This window comes from Somniosus microcephalus, chromosome 16, assembly GCF_052327205.1.
Source record: "Somniosus microcephalus isolate GS21.2 chromosome 16, FLI_Smic_1.0, whole genome shotgun sequence".
Lineage (NCBI taxonomy): Eukaryota > Metazoa > Chordata > Chondrichthyes > Squaliformes > Somniosidae > Somniosus > Somniosus microcephalus.
In genome coordinates, this window is record NC_141002.1 from 44,166,292 (window position 1) to 44,190,105 (window position 23,814).

The 23,814-nt window shown below is 43.7% G+C and overlaps 1 protein-coding gene across 5 annotated transcripts in view; it reads left to right on the forward strand.

The window, feature by feature from the left end:
• LOC147106110 (ELKS/Rab6-interacting/CAST family member 1-like) overlaps positions 1–23,814 on the forward strand; it is a 1,260,296-nt gene that overhangs the window by 983,185 nt on the left and 253,297 nt on the right. For all 5 annotated transcript variants that reach the window (XM_086008889.1, XM_086008886.1, XM_086008887.1 and 2 more), the window contains one exon: positions 8,492–8,639. In XM_086008889.1, coding sequence (XP_085865015.1) covers positions 8,492–8,639 — 148 coding nt within the window. The remainder of the gene's footprint in view (positions 1–8,491; positions 8,640–23,814) is intronic.

Consider the following 23,814-nt stretch of genomic DNA (forward strand, 5'->3'; position numbering starts at 1 on the left):
CCTCTGCTGTCGAGCTAGGTGGGACTGCCCTCACCTCATACCATTCCTCGTACGGGAACGGTAGCATAGTGGTTATGTTATTGGACTAGTAATCCTGAGGCCTGTATTGGACCAACTTGGTTAGAGGCGCAGCTAGTTCTGCAGCACAAGTCTTCAGCATGATAGCCGGGATGTTGTCGGGGCCCATAGCCTTTGCTGTATCCAGTGCGCTCAGCTGTTTCTTGATATCACGTGCAGTGAATCGAATTGGCTGAAGACTGGCTTCTGTGATAGTGGAACCTCAGGAGGAGGCCGAGATGCATCATCCACTTGTGGCTAAAGGTGGTTGCGAATGCCTCAGCCTTGCCTTTTGAGTTGTCACCTACCAAATCCGTGCCCATCTTTCCTGCAACTGAACCTCTCCAATCAAGTTTCTGCCTCTGCAACAGTACTGAAACGGCCCTGATCAAAGTCACAAATGACATCCTGTGTGACTGTGGTAAACTATCGCTTTTGATCCATCTCGACCTGTCTGCGGTCTTTGACACAGTTGACCACACCGTCCTCCTCCAACGCCTCTCCTCTGTTGTCCAGCTAGGTGGGACTGCCCTCACCTCATGCCAGTCCTCGTACGGGAACGGTAGCATAGTGGTTATGTTATTAGACTAGTAATCCTGAGGCCTGGACTAATAATTTGGAGTTATGAGTTCAAATCCCACCACGGCAGCTGGGGAATTTAAATTCAGTTAATTAAATAAATCTGGAATATAAAAGCTAGCATCAGTAATGGTAACCATGAAACTACCGGACTGTCGTAAAAATCCATCTGGTTCACTAATGTCATTTAGGGAAGGAAATCTGCCGTCCTTACCTTGTCTGGCCTACATGTGACTTCAGATCCACAGCAATGTGGTTGACTCTTAACTTCCCTCTGAATGGCCGAGCAAGTCACTCAGTTACCAAACTGCTACGACAAAGTCACTGTGAGAGTACCTTCACCACACGGACTTCAGCAGTTCAAGAAGGCAGCTCACCACTACCTTCTCGAGGGCAATTAGGGATGGGCAAAAAATGCCGGCTTTGCCAGCGACACCCACATTCCGTGAATGAATTTTAAAAAGTCGTACCCAGAGAAACATCTGCAATGGCTTCTCTTCCCGCTCCAGCACCGTTGCCTCTGGAGTCTCCAAAGGATCTATCCTTGGCCCCCTCCTATTTCTCATCTGCATGCTGCCCCTTGGCAACATCATCTGAAGAAACAACGCCCGGTTCCACACGTATGTTGACAACACATAGCTCTACCTCACCACTACCTCTTTTGACACCTTCACTGTCTCTGCTTTGTCACATTGCTTGTCCTACATTCAGTATTGGATGAGCAGAAATTTCCTCCAATATTGGGAGTACCGAAGCCATTGTCTTCGGTCCCCGCCACTGACTCCATCCCTCCCCCAGCCAGTGTCTGAGGCTGGACCAGACCGTTCCAAAACTTGGGTCCTATTTGACTCTGATCTGAACTTCCGACCCCATATTATCTCCATCACCAAGACTGCCTACTTCCGCCTCCGTAACATCGTCCGTCTCCACCCCTGCCTCAGCTCATCTGCTGCTGAAACCCTCATCCATGCTTTTGTTACCTCTAGACTTGACTATTCACAACTCTTCTGGCTGGCATCCCACCTTGCAAGCTCCGTAAACTTGAGGTCATCCAAACTCTCCTGCCCATGTCCTAACTCGCAATAAGTCCCGTTCACTCATCACCTCTGTGCTCGCTGATGTACATTGGCTCCCAGTCCAGCAACGCCTCATTTTTAAAATTCATATTCCTCCATGGCCTTGCCCCATCTTATCTCTGTAACTTCCTCCAGCTCTACAACCCTCTGAGATCTCTGTGCTCCTCCAATTCTGGCCTCTTGTACATCTCTGATATTCATCGATCCACCATTGGTGGCTGTGTCTTCAGCTGCCTATGCCCTAAGCTCTGGAATTCCCTCCCTATACCTCTCTACCTTGCTCCCTTATAAGAAAGCCAATTTCATTGTGCCAGTCTATAATCTTCTGGAACATTCCAGGTATGACCCAGGCCTGGATACCCTTATGGCCAATATTTACTCCCCTCAATTAACCTGGATGCTGGAATCCAGGTTGCTTGCAGTAAAGAAGGTGGGTGCGGTGCGAATTCCAGCAGGTGATGCCATCTACTGTTCCTGCCTTCATCTTGACTTCAGACGTTTAATGGGGCAGGTGGAACTTCCATCCACCCCCATCCTTACCACTTTTTCCGAGTGGCAGGCAGTGACTAGTGGGGTACCACAGGGATCGGTGCTAGGACCCCAGCTATTCACAATATATATAAATGATCTAGACGAGGGAACTAGATGTAATATCTCCAAGTTTGCAGACAACACAAAGCTGGGTGGGCGTGTGTGCTGTGAGGAGGATGCAGAGAAACTCCAGTATGATTTGGACAGGTTGGATGATTGGGCAGATGCATGGCAAATGCAGTATAATGTGGATAAATGTGAGGTTATCCACTTCGGTGGCAAAAACAGGAAGACAGATTATTATCTGAACTGCAATAGATTGGGAAAAGGGGAAGTGCAATGAGACCTGGGTGTCCTTGTGCACCAGTCGCTGAAGGTAAGCATGCAGGTTAAGAAGGCAAATGGTATGTTGGCCTTCATAGCGAGAGGATTTGAGTACAGGAGCAAGGATGTCTTGCTGCAGTTGTACAGGGCCTTGGTGAGACCACACCTTGAGTATTGTGTGCAGTTTTGGTCACCTTATCTGAGGAAGGATGTTCTTGCCATGGAGAGAGCGCAGCGAAGATTCACCAGACTGATACCTGGGATGGCAGAAATGACGTATGAGGAGAGATTGGGTCGATTAGGCTTATATTCGCTAGAGTTTAGAAGAATGAGAGGGGATCTCATTGAAACTTATAAAATTCTAACAGGACTAGACAGACTAGATGCAGGAAGGATGTTCCTGATGGCAGGGGAGTCCAGAACCAGGGGTCACAGTCGAAGGATAAAGGGTAAGCCATTTAGGACTGAGATGAGGAGGAATTTCTTCACCCAGAGAGTGGTGAACCTGTGGAATTCTCTACCACACAAGGCAGTTGAGGCCAATTCATTAAATATATTCAAGAAGGAGTTAGATATATTTCTTAAGGCTAAAGGGATCATGGGATATGGGGAGAAAGCAGCGATATGGTACTGAATTTGGATGATCAGCCATGATCTCATTAAATGGCGGAACAGGCTCGAGGGGACGAATAGCCTACTCCTGCTCCTATCTTCTATGTTTCTATGAATTTGCAGATTTGGATTTTTTGGATAGAGACCTGTGGCAGGATTTTCATTGGGCCGTGGAGGCGGGATTGGAGTCGTGTGGGGTGTTAAAATCTCAATCGGGGGGCACGAACCCATCCCGCCCCCAACCCACCTCCATGCCAGTTTCAAAGGAGACGGATACCCGACCTGTGCTGGGACCCGCCTCCCCGAGGTGGGAAGGGGATTAGTGCCAATTAACTGCCTGTTAACAGGTAGTTAACAGGCAGTTTTTAGCCTAATCCCTATTTTTATTGCTGAAGTGTGGGATTCCCGATGGCTCCAAACCACGCCAAGTTAGCGAGGTGGGCTGAAGGGCTTGGAGGGTTCGAGATGTGTGTTCAGGTGAGTGATGTGTGCATGAGTTCAGAGGTAAGTGTGTTTGGTGTGTGTAAAGTGTTTAAAGAAGTTTTACTTACATTTACTTACCTTTACAGCCTTCCTTCCTTCAGGTCTCGGGAGTCCCTCATCTCACCGGCACAGAAAGCAGAATGGCCGCGAGCTGTCAAAAGTTGCAGCATTCAGCTTTCTGTTCTGGAGAGATCTCTAAATCAGCCTGAGAGGAAGGAATTAACTTGGAGTACAGATTTTCAGTGTTTGACAGCTTCAAACAGCTGTCAAACGCTGATATTTCATCTGTCAAAAGCTTTTGACAGATGAAATGTCAATCTGTGACGTCATCTGTTGCCGGGTGGCCCTTAATTGGCCTGCTGAGCCCGCTGGGCGGGCTCAACAAGGTCAATCAAGTGAAAATCGCGTGGGTTGGCCACAACTCGATGGAGGTGGGACTACAGCCCCGAAAGTTGTAGTCCTGCCTCCTACACGCCTCCTCAATCAAAATCCAGCCCCTGGTGTTTCTTGGTCCTGCACAATCTCACAAAGAACTTCCTAAATTAAGTCTAACTGGAGAGCAATAAATAAAACTCTAGTTTTGTGTAATTACTCCAATAAAATGTTGTTAGGGTTTGATATTCCAATGCAGAGGCAAAGATGGCTGGGGGAAACTGGTATGAATGAGGATACTAAGGAAAGTGCAACCCACTGGTTTCCATTGACAATATATCTATAAATTATTTAAAATTTTGCACTACTTACCCACAAGCATTACTTCCTGGAACGCTATTTAGATTTATTGAGTTTGATGAAGTGATTTGCAATGTTCTGAGGATGTGAAGGTGCAACACAAATGCAAGTTTTTTCTAACATTTATCCAACATTTACATGGAAATGGCCATTATAAATATTCATAGTGGGAAAATCTCATCTGAGCGTGACAGTGGGAAAAGTTTATGTAAACATTTCACCGCTATGGTTTGCTTATGAGCCAACTGTATCACTCGAAAATCTTTGGAAAGATTTTGGTCCAACATTTTTTTTCTCAGAAGCTGATATTCCAAATGTCCAAAGTAAGGTTTTAAACAAAAATATAAAGTCATAAATTGATATATTTCATAAAATGACATGATTACATTTATCCATTGAATTGTCTTCTGTGTCTTTCAATACTTTTATTAGAATTTTCACTTGAAGACCTCGACCTCTCCCAAACCCCTGGGATAAAGATGCTATATAAATTGAAGTTGTTGCTGTTGAGTAGCTGAACTGGACTCTTAGCATCACGTTTGGAGCAGCGCAAGGCTTTCTGGCACTTCCCGACCTCCATGTTTATGCCAGTTAAGTGAGCGCTACTGCAGCTGCACTAAAATATTCTTCATCAATCAAAAAACTATTCACAGAATGCCAGAAGCAAAGCCTCATACACTGCTTTCTGCCTGTGGAACTCTCCGAGTTAATGTCATCACCTGGAACTCAGGAAGTCCCTTTTTTGCAGAGTTTAGATGTACAGTTTACTCTTGTTTGCTGTACCAGGTTTGTTGGAGAATGCATTGGGGATTACAGTATTCCTTGCTGGTTTCCCAGAACAGTTTTTCTGTACAGGGCAAATTTGTGAAACATCTTTCGTTGTTGCAGTTGTCTCTGGCTGCAAATTATTCTGCGATCTAATGCACAAGTAAAACTCTCCTCTAGTCAAACCATACGAATAGGTTTGGTCACACACCCCCTGTAGATTGACGGAAGGGGAATGAAGTTAAATTACCAAAATCAGCACAACTACATCACAGCAAAATAGCAGAGTTAGAAGCATTTTTGTTGTGTCAGACTTATTTTGTTGAGCACCTTTAAAATTAAAGTCCTAAGAGCAGACGTCAGATGACATTGCTCATAGTAGGTTAGAGGATATGTTGCTTTGTGAGTTATGAGCATTAATCCAGGTGATACATAATGCATTATTCCACTACTAAGAGCTGTGTTTAATATTACCTCTCCCTTTAAGGCCACAAGGTATAATTCCTGTAAATAGATATATCCTGAGACTAATGAGTGGCTTTTTTTCTTTGTTTATGCACTTTTTTTTCAAGAATATTTAGTTGTGATTTGTTGGCTCTGACATGTGATATCTTATATTTATTGGCCATGTCCCAAAATATATTTATATATACTATTCGGTCCCCTGTGGCATTTCACATGGGGAACCAAGATCAAGTGCAGCCTTTGGGTAAAGTGGAGTTAGAAGCCAGCAGATAGTTAGTACCCATTTTAAAGTCCATATGTTCTGTTCTAATTTTTGTATTCCCCTCATAAATTCCTATGTTCACATTTATAATGGAAACTGCCTTTGTAAATGTGCCTCACTGTAATTGCATGCTCCTGCCAGTGGTGGTGCTATATTTCTCTTTTTTGGTTCTGATAAAAGATCATTGACCTGAACTGTTAACTTTGTTTCTCTCTCCACAGATGTTGCCTGACCTGAGTGTTTTCTGTTTTTATTTCTCTTTTTTGGTCTCTTTGTTTTAGTCTCTGTGTCTCAGTCTCTCTTTTTCATTAATCTCTCTCATTCTGTACGTCCCTTGGTCATCTTTTCTCTGGTCTTTCTGGTCTATGTCTCTCACACTCTCTTTTCTCTTCCTCATTCTCTCTTTCTGTCTCCCTTTATCTCGTGCTCTGTCTCTCTCAATCTCCATTTCTCTTTTTTGTCTCTGTTTATTTCTCTATATTCACGTCTCTCTCTCTCTGCCTAAGCCACTAAAACTAATTTGTCTGTCAAAACTTACATCAAAAAAGTTTACACAATTCATACTTTACTTTATTGTCAAGACTGTTTTTAAAAAACCTCACAATTACTGTTATAGCCTGAGGAATGATGGTCTTCTGTTGGTGCATAGACTGCCTGCAGAAAGTTATACTGATGCATGCTGGATATTTTTTCCACAGTGCACACACACACTTAGACTGTGACAACTTGGAAATTATAGCCACAGATGTTTGCTGGGAATTGTAGTTAAGTCCTTCAGCTGCCAGTGATTGCTCTGGCAATCCTATTAATTCAAGTGATCAGCTTTTCAGAGAGCCTCTAGCCTACAATATAAATTATTATAACACATTTTAAACACAGAACATACAGTGGTGTGGTTGTGTTTAATTTTTTTTGTACATTTTGTAATGACTACATCTTTAATATATTGCAAACCTTATTTCCAAAAACCTTAGTTTCTCATTGAATTCAAGGTGGTAGCCAAAAGGATTTTCAAAATGTTTGGAACAACGTGACTGATTCAACTTCTTTATTTTATTGGTAGTTGTTTCCAACCATCCATTTTTGATTTGTAGATTTTGTAGATTGAACTTCATAATGGTTTTCATTCCTGCTTGCTACTTGCTGATTGCTAAGTTCCCTACTTGTTAAGTTGTGGTTTGTTGTTGTTTCATGAATGTGAAGTTTGAGTCAATGAGTGACAAGTCTGGAATTGAAAATTTGTCTGGGACTTTTCTTCGAATTAAGGGAGATGCAGAAAGTGTAATGTGACAGACATGGAAAGTGTGCAGTTGTATCATTTATATTATATTCATAGATATACACACAGAAACATATATACATAGATAGATAAATGCGTAGTTCATTCAAGGTTTAAACACTGCTAAAGTGCCCTGGTATAATACTTGAAATGGTTGAGTGCCTGACTTCGCTTACTCCTCAGCTGAAGGTCAGAAGTTGGAGTCCCAGAACTGCTTGTCACTTAGATATGCAAGCCCTGAGTTAGCCGAGTTTTCCATTGAGAAAATGTTCTTTTCCATACTGCTCAGGTGAGCTTCCTAATTGAGCAACATGTGGTATTTAGGGTCATCTAAACAGCCTTATACTTTTTGTTTCTTAATTCTTGGGACGAGGGCGCTACTGGCAAGGCCGGTATTTATTGTCCATTTCTAGTTGCCCTGAGAAGGTGGTGGTGAAACTGCTTCTTGAACCACTTGTCCTTTTGCAGTAATATACTGAGTCATTGAAGAAAACCTACCCACCAATTCCTCAAAGTTTCACGAGTAGTAAATTAGCATGCAACCTATAAATCACAAAATCTAAACAAGCAATTCATCTGACACTAATCAAAATGGAGTTGTTCGGGGGACAGGTGAGTATGAATTGACCATTGTCTATTTGGAAATAAAAACAGAAAATGCTGGAAATACTCAGCAGGTCAGGCAGCACCTGTGGTGACAGATGAAGGGTCATCAACCTGAAATGTTAACTCTGTTTCTCTCTCCACAGATGCTGCCTAACCTGCTGAGTATTTCCAGCATTTTCTGTTTTTATTTCAGATTTCCAGCATCTGCAGTATTTTGCTTTTGTCTATTTGGTAATGCTATTTTGGAGTATTTATTAGTGTCTAGCTGGTTGGGGAAGGAGAACAGCAAAACAGTTGTATGTCATTTTTATTGTACCAGCGTGATGTGCAAAAAATGCAATAATAATTTAGTGATACCAGGAAGAGTTTTCATAAGGTTTACATCATTGCATCAGTGTCTGTCAAAGACTTACAGATAAAGAGAGTGTCTCTTAAATAGAGTGATCAACATTAAAACATGCTTCTTTATGAAGATAACCCTTTTTTGAAATAATGTTGAAGAGTTCTTGTTGTGGACTGGTCACTTGTTGTCATAAGGGTATCATCCATGGCATCAGTAGCACTTTAGTTTGCTTGAAAAGCAATACCCTGCTCATAATGACAGAGAAACAAAAATGCTTATAATTATTGGCCTATATAAATTATTTTGAGGGGCTAGTGTTCATGCCCAAAGTGTTGTGTGGCACTTGATTATTTATGGTGTTTCTGATTATCTTTCAGGCAAGAAGCACTGCTAGCAGCCATCAGTGAGAAGGACGCTAACATTGCTCTACTGGAACTCTCCTCATCTAAGAAGAAGAAGACACAGGAGGAGGTGTCATCACTGAAGAGGGAGAAAGATAGATTGGTTCAGCAGCTCAAACAGCAGGTCAGTGCCCATCTGGACCAGCTAGTCTATGTGCTTTGATCTGCACAGTTTTACTAAGGAATTGCATGCTAGTCTCTCTAGGTTTGGAGTAGTGCATCAAGACAACACCTACATCATTTAATTTAAGCACGTTAGCCTGCTGAAAACATCAAAATCAGTTTGAACTGCTCTGGTAACAGATTGTTATGTGTTGTGTTGTGTATGACTGCACGGTGCTAGTCAGGCTATGAGCATGACAATTGGTCCTGGATAAGCATGTAAGCAATGATACATCAATGCACATGTTAGCATAGATCAGTTAGATCCGTGCGATATGATGGACAACTGTGGACAGAATCTTTTTTATATAATATAGATAAATACTGAAAATGTGAATGATTTAAATATTTCAAATTATATAGCTTCAGAATAGATCGATAAATACAATAAATTATTATACAAATGTGATCACTCTGGCATTGCTCACATACAAAATATTCAATATCATTTTAAAATATTAAACTGAATATTAAAAACAATATACTGTTATGCTCTAATTATTTGTATTTTGGTTGCTCTCTACATCAAGTTACTTAAAAACATTCTGCTCCAATATTTGGCTTGCAGTCCTCAGTTTACTTTTGTATACGCTCATGATTGCTTCTTCTACTTTAAAATAGGTTTACTTGTGCAAAATTTCATTTATCTTTGTATTGAACAAGCTGTGCATACATTTTAAATTATATACTTAACAATATAAATTGTAATTACATTTTTGTGTTTCTTTAATAAATCAATGTGCCCAGTGTTTATATATTTAAAAATAGGAGGGAAGAAAACACAACAAAATCTATGATTTACATGGGGCTGTGAGGGAAAGGAGCAACTGGTGAAATCTGGGCCTGAACTGTAGTGTGGAAGGATAGCAAGATATAACATTGATAGGCAGAAGTGGACCCAGAGTTGAGGGCTGAATACAGGCTGGAGGGGAGTAGGCTAATATAGAGAGCAAGAGCGGATTGAACAGGGTCATCAAATTAGGAGATCAGACTTGGGGCTGCTGTAGGGTGGGATCATGGGAGAATGGGAAATCTGGGGCCTGGAGCTATGTGATTTGTCAGAGTTTGCAGTCCGGTTGCTTGGTTCTTTTACACTTGCCTCACAGTACAATTGTATTCTTTGTAAAGACATTGTGGATTGCATAGCAACTTGTGGGAATTGTAGTACAGCTGTTTGGCTCAGAACAGAATGGAGAAAATTCTCCTTGGTGATCCCACCCGAAATTGGGCGGGATCATGGAGGAGAATGAGGGAAAATTAATCTGTGAATACTACCGTCGCCTCGCTGCTTCAACCGGGATTTACGCCCTCCTTTCCCATTAGGACTACTGTTGGCTACTCCTTCCCCACATGCAAATGATGGCAAGTGGATGAGCCCACTTCCAGGAGGATCTCCCTCCAGTCTGCCGCATTTAGCACCACTTCCAGAGCCGCCATTTGGAAGGTGGCGGCAAGCCCTGGAAGAGAATAGCAAAGGCCTTGATGTCCCCCTGTGGAGGGAGTCATTGTCTCTTCTCCTTCCAGTAGGCCCCAAACACTTACCCGCTGAAAGTGCCTGTCTCGGCAGAGACCTTCAGTAGTCTGATCTTTGGGGCATTGTTTGCCCCTTAGGATCCCTTGCTCCTCTTCTAGTGCTGCAGCAGTATCTCTCCCGCAGCTCAATCAGGATATTTCACCCTCACAGTAGTGGGCTCCCTCTTGGTGATGGAAACTACACCAGAAGCTCACCATACATAACAAATGACTCCTGACCCAGGAAAATGAGTAAGAGTTGACACAAATCTGGAAAGGCAAACGGAATTCCCATCCTGTCCAAAGAGGAAAATGCTCAACTGGGCAAGCTGGGCCGTGAAGTATTGGAGGAGCTCAATGGCTTTAAACTTCTATGGGGCAGGCAGGCTGATGAGGTAGAGATAGGAGTGGGCCAAAGCTTGGGAACATTTGAGCGGGCATAAAATTTGCTCACTGCTGGCACATTATTTTCTCCAAGCAAAAAAGAGACAGCCACAAGAGGAAATAATGAGGCACATTCTTGCATTTGTTGATCAAGTTAGGCCTGAACTAGGTGGATGAGATAGGGTCACGAAGCATCAGGGGAGGGTATACCTGAGGTCAGAAATGCTCATGAGGCCCCAGCGGGTTGTGCTGGACCATGCGAGTAACAATATTTGGAGAGATTGGAAGATCGGATAGGTATGTTTATAAATAAGTTTGTGAATTTTCTTTCTGAATTGTTGAATTATCCATGGACCAGAAATTGTTATTGGAAGCGAACCTCCGGAGTACACCTCCGGCCCATGAAAGAATTACGAACTTAACTGCTGGCAGCGAGGCTGCAAAAACTTGCGGCCTCAGGCCTCAAGGCGGAGGGCAGTGTCATAGCCCTCGAATCTCAGGGACGCAGGCGGTGCGGAAGCGTACCTCTAATCACAAAGCAGAATTCCATTTTAATCATTTACGAAGGGAATCCCCAAATGAAATGCAATGGAATAGAAACATAGAAGATAGGAGCAGGAGTAGGCCATTCGACCCCTCGAGCCTGCTCCGCCATTCAATGCGATCATGGCTGATCATCCAAATTCAGTACCCGGTCCCTGCTTTCTCCCCATACCCCTTGATCCCTTTAGCCTTGAGAAATATATCCAAATCCTTCTTGAATATATTTAATGAATTGGCCTCTACTGCCTTCTGTGGTAGAGAATTCCACAGGTTCACCACTCTCTGGGTGAAGAAATTCCTCCTCATTTCTGTCCTAAATGGCCTACCCCTTATCCTTAGACTGTGACCCCTGGTTCTGGACTCCCCGACCATCGGGAACATCCTTCCAGTATCTAGTCTGTCTAGTCCTGTTAGAATTTTATAAGTTTCGATGAGATCCCCTCTCATTCTTCTAAACTCCAGCGAGTACAAGCCCAATCGATCCAATCTCTCCTCATATGTCATTCCTGCCATCCCAGATATCAGCCTGGTGAATCTTCACTGAACTCCTTCCATGGCAAGAACATCCTTCCTCAGATAAGGTGACCAAAACTGCACACAATACTCAAGATGTGGTCTCACCAAGGCCTTGTACAACTGCAGCAAGACATCCTTGTTCCTGTACTCAAACCCTCTTGCTATGAAGGCCAACATACCATTTGCCTTCTTAACCGCCTGCTGCACCTGCATGCTTCCCTTCAGCGACTGGTGCACAAGGACACCCAGGTCTCGTTGCACTTCCCCTTCTCCCAATCTATTGCCATTCAGATAATAATCTGCCTTCCTGTTTTTGCTACCAAAGTGGATAACCTCACATTTATCCACATTATATTGCATCTGCCATGCTTTTGCCCAATCACCCAACCTGTCCAAATCATCCTGGAGTTTCTCGGCATCCTCCTCACAGCACACACGCCCACCCAGCTTTGTGTCGTCTGCAAATTTGGAGATATTACATCTAGTTCCCTTGTCTAGATCATTAATATATATTGTGAATAGTTGGGGTCCAAGGACCGATCCCTGCGGTACCCCACTAGTCACTGCCTGCCACTCGGAAAAAGACCCGTTTATTCCAACTCTTTGCTTTCTGTCTGCCAACCAGTCCTCTATCCAAGTCAGTACCTTGCCCCCAATCCCATGTGCCTTAACTTTACACACTAACCACTTATGCGGGACCTTATCGAAAGCCTTCTGAAAGTCCAAATACACGACACCCACTGGCTCTCCCTTATCTATTTTACCAGTTACATCCTCAAAAAATTCCAGTAGATTAGTCAAGCACGATTTACCCTTTGTAAATCCATGTTGACTTTGTCCGATCCTGTCACTGTTTTCCAAGTGCTCTGCTATTACATATTTTATAATGGACTCTAGCATTTTCCCCACTACCAATGTCAGGCTTACCGGTCTGTAATTCCCCGTTTTCTCTCTACCACCTTTTTTGAATAGTGGGGTAACATTAGCTACCCTCCAATCCATGGGTACTGTTCCAGATTCCATCGAATGTTGGAAGATGATCAGCAATGCATCTACTATTTCTAGGGCCACTTCTTTAAGTACCCTAGGATGTAGATTATCAGGCCCTGGGGATTTATCGGCCTTCAATCCCATCAATTTCCTTAACACCATTTCCCTACAAATACTGATTTCTTTCAGTTCCTCCCTTTCATCAGACCCTATGTTCCCTGACATCTCTGGGAGGTTATTTGTGTCCTCCTTTGTGAAGACTGAACCAAAATATATATTTAATTGGTCAGCCATTTCTTTGTTCCCCATTATAAATTCCCCTGATTCTGACTGCAAGGGACCTACGCTTGACTTCACCAATCTTTTTCTCTTCACATATCTATAAAAGTTTTTACAGTCAGTTTTTATGTTCCCTGCAAGCTTACTCTCATATTCTATTTTCCCCTTCTTAATTAATCCCTTTGTCCTCCTTTGTTGAATTCTAAACTGCTCCCAATCCTCAGGTTTACTGCTTTTTCTGGCCAAATTATATGTCCTCTCCTTGGATCTTATACTATCCCTAATTTCCCTTGTTAGCCACGGTTGAGTCACCTTTTTTGTTTTATTTTTATGCCAAACTGGGATGAACAAATCCATGCAGTCTTTGAATGTTTGCCATTGCCTATCCACCGTCAACCCTTTGAGTGACATTCCCCAATCAATCCTACCCAACGTGCGCCTCAGACCATTGTAATTTCCTTTATTTAAATTCAGGACCCTAGTCTCTGAGTCAACAACTTCATTCTCCATCTTAATGAAGAATTCTATCATATTATGATCGCTCCGACCCAAGGGGCCTCATACAACAAGATTGTTAATTAATCCTTTCTCTTTACATAATACCCAGTCTAAGATGGCCTGATCTCTGGTTGGTTCCTCGACATATTGGTCCAGGAAACCATCCCGTAAACACTCCAGGAATTCCTCCTCCACAATATTGTTACTAATTTGGTTAGCTCAATTTATATGTAGATTAAAGTCACCCATGATGACTGCTGTGCCCTTATTGCACGCTTCTCTAATTTCCCTTTTAATGCCATCCCCAACCTCCGCATTACTGTTTGGAGGTCTATATACCACTCCCACTAACGTTTTCTGCCCCTTGGTATTTCTCAGTTCTACCCATACAGATTCCACATCATCAGAGCTAATATCCTTCCTTACAATTGTGTTAATCCCTTCTTTAACCAGCAATGCTACCCCACCTCCCTTTCCTTTTTGCCTATCTTTCCTGAATATTGAATACCCCTGGATGTTGAGTTCCCAGCCTTGGCCACCCTGGAGCCATGTTTCCGTAATCCGAATCAAATCATAATCGTTTACCTCTATTTGCGCAGCGAATTCATCCACCTTATTACGAATGCTCCTCGCATTAAGACACAAAGCCTTCAGGCTTGTTTTTTTAATGCTCTTAGACCTATTAGAATTATTATTTACTGTGGCCATGTTTGATTTAAACTGTTGATTTCTCTGACTGCCACTTTTGTTTTTCTCCTTCCTATCTTTTTCTTTTATCCTTGTTTCCCTTTCCTCTGTCCCTCTGCTCAGGTTCCCAACCCCCTGCCATTTTAGTTTAAACCCTCCCCCAGAGCACTAGCAAACACTCCCCCTAGGATATCGGTCCCGGCCCTGCCCTGGTGCAAACCGTCCGGTTTGAACTGGTCCCACCTCCCCCAGAACCGGTCCCGAAATCTAATAATTATACAGTTTACAGAATTGGAATTTTATTCGTAATTACCTTCATTCCACCAACCTCACTAAAATTTAATTTTTTGATAATTTTATACATTATTAAAACTGTAATCCGGGCCAATATTTGCATTAAGTAATTTCATACTGAGTGTGCATAATTTACATATGAAAATGTTTCATTAATGGCTTAGATACCCACTTACGCTGATGCAAACAGGCCCTATGCCTTCTTGGATCATCCATAAGACTTCCGTGCGCAATCGCTGGCCAGTCGCTGGGCAGATAGCCCAACTCTGTGCCAGTGATTGCTTTACCGTGGCCCACACGGATGGCCTGTCAAAGCGTACGTTGAAAAGCCACAAGTTCTGGATTTCGCGCATGCGCAAGCGTGTACGGAAATCCCAAACTTGCGGTTGATTTCAAATGGAATACGACGTTGTACTCAGTGTGCCGCCATACACACCGTAATTTCAGAGCCTATGGGCTGGATTTTGATTCAGGGGCAGCTGGGGTCATGTAATCTACATTTCGTGTTAGCCACCCGATTATAAATCGATGTGGGAGAATGATGCGATTTTAACTTAATTGGCCAATTGAGTTCCAACGTGTGGGAACTCATGGCCAATGAGGTTTTCCAGTCTGAAAGTCGCCTCCGATGATGTCATCATTGCTGCTGCACTTAAGGTCTGCAACAAGCCTTGCTTCTTCTGCAGACTGCCAACCTTTTGGCCTTTGCAGTGAGAGGGTCCTGGAGGAAGAATGGCCAGCCAGAGACCTAGGTCTGCTCCCAGGTTTGATGACGTTGCCCTGCAGGCTTTAGTAGAGGGAGCAAGAGCACATAAAGAGGTGCTCTTCCCTTCTTCAGGGAGGAAGAAGCCTCCACAGCAGACCAAGGCTGTGTGGATCCAGGTGGCAGAGGAGGCCAACTCATTGTCAGTAACCCGCAGAACCTGGCTTCAGTGCAGGAAGAGATTTCATGACCTGCGCACTGGAAAAGTGAGTGAATTTTCCATCACCCTCAATCTGGTCCCCATTGCCTTTCCTCACCAGCACTCAGCTTTAGCAATCTCTTCCTCCACATCCCACTTGACACTGACATCCATGCACCCTTATCCATTCCCTCTATCTCTGTGGTCACATTCACCTAACTATTCCACTATGCAGCCCTCACAGTCCCTATCACTGTGATGCTATGAAAACAACTGACAACACACAGGGAGGGCCCTTGGTCTTGCCACCTCACTCCATCTTTGTCTCCTTCTAAGTATCTATGCTATGGAATCTCTATACTAACTCCTTCATTCTCACTCAACCTCCACTTGTCTCCCTCATTGCAGGAAAAGAGAGCTCACAATAAGAGAGAAAGAGCGAGGACAGGAGGAGGGCCACACTCAGTAGCCCACCTCACCCCCTGGGAGGAGGCGGTCCTGGAGATCGTGGGAGTGGAGGAAGATGCGCAAATGGGGGACAGACAGACGGGTGCATCACAGCAAGCTGGTGACAGAATAGTTTTCCATCTCATTGACATTGCATGAGTCGCTGATAATGATTCTGAAGCTCTAACAGATGGACTTATGATCATCTGCAATATGCAATGTGTATGTAACCTTGGCATCACATCTCTGACTCTTTCCTTTACTCCCCCACAGGACCATCGCAAGCACCCGTCCCCACTAGCCAGGTGGAAGAGCCTGAGCATCCAGACTCCTCAGAGGAAACTGCAACCTCTGAGGGCGCAGCGTCAGCAGAATTCAGTGCACCCAGCACCAGCGCAGACACTCACACCTCAGTGGGACCATCGTGAGATAGAGTAGTGTTGTCACCTGGTGTATCACAGCTCACAAGTGAGCATCAGCAGATTGTGGCGACAGGGACAGCAGTGGAGCGTCCTAGTCGGAGGGCGCAGGATTCTGCCAGCTCACCTCAGCTGCATGTCAACCCTCTGCATCTGGGTCCATCCATAAGATCAGCGGTGCTGGAACTCGGGAACAGATGCAGGAGTCTCTGGCAGGTTTTGTCTCCAGGGTCGCTGCGAGTGTGGAGCGAATGGAGGAGTCCATTGCGAACATGAGCAGAGCCTTTGTGGAGTTATTGGCGCATGAACGCATCACTATGGAAAGGATGGCAATCTCCATGGCGGTGATAAGTCGCCAGAGTGCAGAAAACATGGTGAGTGTTCTGAATAGAATGACATCTCTGGAGGAGTGATGGTCATCTATTGAACAGAGAAACCAGACCTTCATGGAAGTCCTTCTGAGTAGGACTGCCAGTGCAGATACGGGTCCCCGTGGCCCCCCCTGATGTGCAGCAAGGTGCTCTCAAGCCACTTGCAAGCGCTGAGGGGGACCTGACCCATGAGAGGGAAGTTGGTGGCAGACATCAAGGAAGTGGGGGCTCCTCACCAAGCGCTCACACTTCCATGCCCCTGCAGAGCTCTCAGTCAGAGTCCACACCCATCTGAGATCAGCGTCTCAACCCCTGCACAGACTGTTGGCGAGCCCTCACAGGTTCACAACCCCAGAGGACGCCCGCCAAAGGTGTCGAGACAGGAGCAGCAAGAAAGTGAGCAAGGGGCCTCCACATCTGCTGAAGCCACAGGGGAAGCACCATGTAGGAGCACGCGTAAGAGAAAGATACTGCACAAATAGTCACAAGGATAGTCAGTTGGGTGAAATTTGATGTTTAATGTTAAAAAGCCATCAGATGGTTATTGTAAATAAAAAATCTGATGGCCACTGCTGCAGTTGTGCCATGTGTCATTTCACTAATGGGACTTCCACATTGAGGGCTTAGGATTACTTGGTATATGCCTCAGTTGAGGAAGCGCTCAGTGAAGGTGGCGAGAGGGGTTTCCCAGGAGTTCACACTGGAGATGGGTGTCAGGCTCCAAACTTCCACAGCTGTGGTTACGCTTTCTAAAAGTTCCCCCAGACCTGAGACAACAAAGTCCTGCCACCTGCAAATGATGGCTGATCAAATATCCTATTTAATGGTGGAGCTGCAGCTAATAGACAGCAATCCAATTGTGCTCCCGCGAGTTTTCACCGTCGTGTTTCAGAACAGGCGTGCTTCACGTCGGAAAAGGGTAAAATCACCAAGGCCTATCAAAATGGCATTATAGGGGCAATTTAGTGCTTGTTAAGGACCTTAACGGCCTATCCCGCCTCTTGGAGGCGGGACGGAGACGGGACCAGTGGACACGATTTCTTGAAAATTGCTTGGAGGCGAGATGGATGCAGGGTTGGGCCCGCCCGCCAGTTTTTGCAATTTTAACTCCTCACACGCCTCCAATCCCGCCTCAACGGCCCGATGAAAATCGAGCCCTATATGTTTATTGTAAGAATGATTCCACGATTTGGCATTCCCAAGGAGATGGACTGAAAATCACTGGTTGTATGCCCACCGTTTCCTGAGATGCACTTCCTGTGAACACCATTTCCACTGGGAGTGCCAGATCACCCATTCTGTTTCAAGTTTTATTTTTAATGGTAAATCGTGAGGTGCATGAGAACCTCCCATAGCAGCAGTATGCAACAGAGTATTTTCTTGCTGGAATTTGTTGTTTTTGCAACGGAACTATGAAATTACAGAGATGATTCTAGGAACTGATTTGCTGGATGGATATTGGTATCTGTGATCTGATTGGTCAAGGTTGTATAACGTGATTGATTGAAGGAACAGTTCTTTCTGGTGCTGGTCTCTGGTACTGGTGCAATGGGTGGGTATTCTTCTAAGGTTGAGGCTGAAGCACATTACTGAGATGGTGTGGAGGAAGCTTTACTCTGATTTAGTTGTGCTACACTTAACTAAGGAGTGGCTAATGCTGACACTGGGTGCTTAAAATGGGGGCTTTGTGTGTCCACCCCTTCTGTGCGCACAGCACAGAAAGAGGTGGGACTAGCAGGATGAGTTCATGTGCTGGAAATCTTACCAGTTCCACCACAGTTCTGAGTCCATGGTACTCCACTCAAGGTTGCCCCAAAGCTATGAATGAAGCAGGTGTACTAGTGTGCCAGTTACTGATCCTGTCGGAATGGTGCCCACTAGAGTTTATAAGGCCGTTTTCCCTACGCCAGGTGATTGATTGCCGTTGGGAAAGCAGGAAATTAAAAATCTGTGCTTTACAGCACTTTTTTTTTCAGGTTTTCAGGTGACGCAGCTTCTGCAGTGAAATTTCCCCACCCCTACCCTGCTGAAGTGCGTGTACCAGTAATGCCTAAAATGGCATGCAAATGCTCTTGACCCCCAAAATTTGAATAGGGACAGGAGCGCATCCATAGAATGGTCAGAAGTCCTGACCGACCCAGGAATTTCTCAGCTCATGGGCCTATCAAGACCACTCGCCAGCTATCCCAGCAGTTATATCCGACTATGTGTTTTTCTTCAAGGTACTTGCCCAATTTTGCCTTGGAAATATGAAAATTACTATTCTTTGCAACCTCTTTGGTAAGCTGTTCGAACAACCAACTATCTTTTCAGTAAAGTAATGTTTCTTTTGATTCCGTCTGAACCTACCTCTACTCAACTTACAATCATGTCCTCTCCTGCTGTTTCATGCCCATACAAGTAGCCCTGAATGTTCCTCTACACCTCAGTGCCTTACTATTTTGAATACTTCAATCGTATTCTCCCTTAGTCTAATGCATTCTAACAAGCAGAGTTCCCGATTCTTGATTCTATCCCTATATGTTTTATTTTCCAGTCTACTTATCATCTTCGTAGCACTTTCTTGTACCTTTTATGGCTCAGCTGCATCATTTCTGTGGCATGAGTTCCAAAACTGTGTTCATTAGGGTGGCGCCTGATTAGTCCTCCACATAATGGTAGGATCACTGCCTTTCATCCACTCTGCAATCCTCTTTTGATGTAACCCAACTTTCCATTTGCCTTTTAGATAGCTGCCAGACATTGGTTTGATGGCTATTAACTTGCATTGGTATAACTTACATTTTGTAAATCCAGTTTGTTTATAGGGTACATTTTCTGTTTGCATGCTCTACCATCGAAAATTAATAAATGGAATATCATGGACCGCACACCCACAATTTCCTGATATCTGCTCATGGTGAATGAGGTGCTGTGCTGGGAGTTGCAAAAGAAAATTGACTCTTTTTTCACTTGGTGTTCTACCAACATATTATCCTTGACAATGGATTCTTGGTATTAATGTCAGATTAACTGGTTACCCAGACACCTTTCTTAAATGAGGAAATTACATTTCCCATTCCCAAGACTCCCGCTAGTGGTGTTGCAAGCATATTCATGAGTTCTTTAAGAGCCCTTAGGTATACCTCATTTGGTCTAGGTGCTTTATTGACTTGGATCTTATTGAACTATCCAGATACCATTCAGTACTCACGTTCACTCTGTTGTGCTCCTCTTGTGCTTTAGAGCTCTCTTGCAGATGGTTGTGAAGGTACCACTCACTCCATGATACTCTGCACATATCCCTTTCATGGGGCTGCCATTATGTCGGAGTTGCACTGTTGCACTTTGTCCTCCAGCTGCTGCGGTCTGCACATGGTGAACTCAAAGAATGTGCAAAATTCCTCCTGCTCTTGCAATAACTCATTACTAAAGGCAGGCCAAGTAGGATATCAATCTCTTATCCATACAACAGACATACGTTGTGGACTTATAGCCTAAGCAGATGCTTCTTGCTATCTCCCTGAGGGTGAAGGAGAGAAACAATTACATTGGAGCTATACCTTTATATGGATGAAGAGTAAGGATGTATATAAAGGCGAGTACTCTTACATAGGTACTCCTATTCCACTGAGTTTTGTGCATTTCTCTCAGGTCGACTGACCTGGAAGACTGCATTCACTTGATCTGCTACCTCCATCCATGCAACTTGCACCCTTTAACAGGTTGATAGCCTTCAGCATCAAAGAGCACCACCTCTTTGCCTTAGGGGAGTTATTCTCAGTTTCCTGGCCAATATTTATCCCTCAACCAACAAACAAAAACAGATTATCTGGTCATTATCACATTGCTGTTTGTGGGACCTTGCTGTGTGCAAATTGGCTGCCGCGTGTCCCACATTACAACAGTGACTCCACTTCAAAAAAGTACTGTACTTCATTGACTGTAAAGCGCTTTGAGATGTCTGGTGGTCGTGAAAGGCGCTATATAAATGCGAGTCTTTCTATTTTTACCTCATGTAGCAAGGAGTCAATACTAAATACTGGAGTTAGCAGAAAGCATCTGGAGACTTGGACACTGCTTCATCGTGCTTATTTCTGCAACTATCATTTTCAAACCTCCCTTAAATGCAAAAACAGAAAAATATTGCACTCCTGTTTAATGACCAGCTTTAAAAGTCGTTGGCCTGCCCATTTTACGATTCCCAGCAAATTGGCATGCAAGCCCATTTCCCTGTACACTTGCCCATGCACAGGAAAATGAAATGAAATGGAAGGGTTTAGACCTGCCCTCCTCACTGCCGGCACAGTTGTGCTTATCCCATAAGTGAGCGCAGTCCCAATTTTGCCATTCTTGCTAAGGAGAGGCTATTATGTAAATGAGTTAGAACTGCAGGCAGCATTGTGGTTTAAACTTGTGACCCTATGCTTGGCTTGCATTGCAATTATTGCTTGCCTCTGGCTCTGTACATAGCAACACTATAACTTTCAGTATTATGCTAACTGTAAGGATACTTTGATGCAGATTCTGAACGTGCCTGTGATCATTTTATAAGTAAAAGCACTGAAGTTACTAAAACCCCCAAAAACTAAATTTTTGCAAGCGTTGTGCACAGCGTAACTACATTGTGACTCCTATGTGCAAGAAAAGTCGGGAAAGATTAAATGTTGAAGGTACTTATTTAAACTGCTAAACACCTTTGTGCTGATGAAACTGGTGAAATGTCGACCAGCATTAAACATGGAATAGGGACTTTTAAAGATTAGCCTTCTTTTTCATTTTCAATGGAATAAGATTGTGCTCATCAATCAGTATGTGTCAAAGTGGTTGCATAGTGCTGTGAAATGTTACCAGTGATGGGCTTGTTGGAGGGAAGGGGTGGGCCTGAAGTTATATGAGGAATTGGGAGGATCTTGATTGAGCTAACATGGAATTGGCCCACTTTTGCTAAAAGGAAAATAATGCTGCTCTGCTGTGCTTGTAGGATTCTAAACATGTATCCACAGCCTGTGACCCTACTGTTTAATGGTAAATCAGGTCAGCAGGTTGTACCACGTGAGGATGGAAATAATACTATTCCCGAATACTCTGTAAAGTTAGCTATGTTCTGCAAGACAATCTGTCTCTCTTTAGTTTCAATTTAAAACAAATATTGCAGTGTTCATCTAATCCAGAATGTAAGTGTACCGGTGCCTTTGAATAGACTGCCTTGAGCTGCAGCAGCGGGTTCATGTTCCAGTTTAATTTCTTTTCATCTGCCAACCTTCTCAGTAAAAATGAACAGAAACTAAGCCCTATTTAATATTTGCTGTCATTCTAAATGTGGGATTTGCTCAGTCACTGTTTGGAGGAGGGTCACGGATCAATGTGGTCCTAATTTACTTCCTACACGTAGTTTGTCTCCTCGACTGAGGTATGGCAGGGAGCACAAGGCGTGTGCTTCAAACAAGGCCCCTGACGGACCCAGAAAGAAGGGGGGAAAAAATGTGTGTAACAAAGACCAGATGTGTGCCGCGAGTGCCAGTTAGTATAATCAGGTTATAACTCATGTGAAATGCTTGCTGTGTTTATTAGACTGGAATCTAGCTCCAGATTAATTTGAAGCAGAGCTGTCTCTGTGTTTTAGCTGTTAAGCAACAACCACACTAAGTCATAAAAAAATAAGTACGACTTTCCCATCTCCGGGAAATATCCATCAACTTCCCAGGTTCCCCAGCTGCTCTTAGCTTATTCAGTGGAAGACTACCTTCCATAACAGTGTCTCTTTGTTGCTACAATTTTTTTGTTTTTGCAAGAATTAAAAATACATTAACTAACCAGAAGTACGAGGTTCTACTTTCAGATATGATTGATTTTAGAAATGCGCAACTTTTTCAGGGTTTTGCAGATAAACAGAGTAATGTTTTGTATACACATTTATTTTGGTGGTATTATTGTTAGTTTGTTTTTGTGGGGAATGGAGGCACAAAAGGAATTAAATCCCCCAAAGTTTTAACAAGTCAATTTTGATCTGGAAACGGTAAAGGCCTGACATGTCGGGTTATCACAGCTGCTGAATTAATACAGATCTGAATAACCAGTCCTAGCTGTAAGAATAATAACTGAAGCAGGTGTTTATTCATTGCTTTGGGAAGTTAAGACAACTGTGAAAATTCATATTTGCAGCACACTGACTGAGGGGGGGGGTCTTTTTTTGCAGAGTAATAAAGTACTTATTACATGTAAGTTAGCTTGTAACCTGTTCTTAACCCATTACCTTCTGACCTTTCCCTCCCCCTCTCCCACAGGATTTAAGTTTTCCTCAATAATATTCATTGCAGTGATCTGTTTGGGCTATCCAGTCATTATAATGCTACAGTACTGGAGTCTTGTCCAAGGGACCTGGGTAGGAATTTCAAACTTCTATTTGAACTCTGGTTTCCCCTGCAGGGCCTCGGCTGGTTGTTTATGGGTCTTTGGGGGTTGGCTAGGGGGGTGGGGGTGTAGGAGGGAGAGGAAGTGCCTTTGCATGACACTCAATTGGACCAACTTCTGGGTTTACCAAGGAGTGGCATTAATAACATCTGTGTATATGTGGACAGCTGGCTGGATATTGCATCCAAGGAAAATCATTTAGATTGAGAAGACTTAAGTAAAGGGAGGGGGGAAGAGACCCTGTGGAAAGTTAACTTACATCCATCCAAAGAGTTGTTTGTTACTTTTCTGAGTTGTTTTTCCTGGATTTTGAGTTAGATTCCAAGTTAGTTGAACAGGCTCGAGGGGCTGAATGGCCTACTCCTGTTCCTATGTTGATTCAGCCTGTGTACATTAAAGGGCTGAAATTTCAATCCAGCCCTGGATGCATCTCTGATGTAAGTGCCCTTACATGTGCTGGTGGCCTGCCCTGAGTTTATTAAAGACCCCATCCCCACAGTGGGCTCAGTGGGTGGCCTGGAGTTCCACTCCATCTCCCCAAATTTCTGCCCAGGAATGGTCTCCAGATGCTAACCTAGATTTTGCGGTTAGCAGCGAAGGGACTGCGCTCTCCGCTGACCTCAAATAGCTGCCCACAAAGATTTAGCAGGCTCGAGAGCATCGATTTCCCCTATTCTGACGTATCTTTGAATCTAGTGCCACCGATAGGGGAGCTGTGACAGCCAGCAACAGTGAAGTCATAAAGCAAACTGATCAGTCAATCAGATTGAAGAATTCTCACAGACAGCAAACCAGGAAGTAAAAAGCACAGATTATAATTCACTTTTTAATTGTTTTACAGAAAGCAGAATAAAGATTGGGACATACACATGGGATTAAGGTAGAAGCTAAAATATCAAACA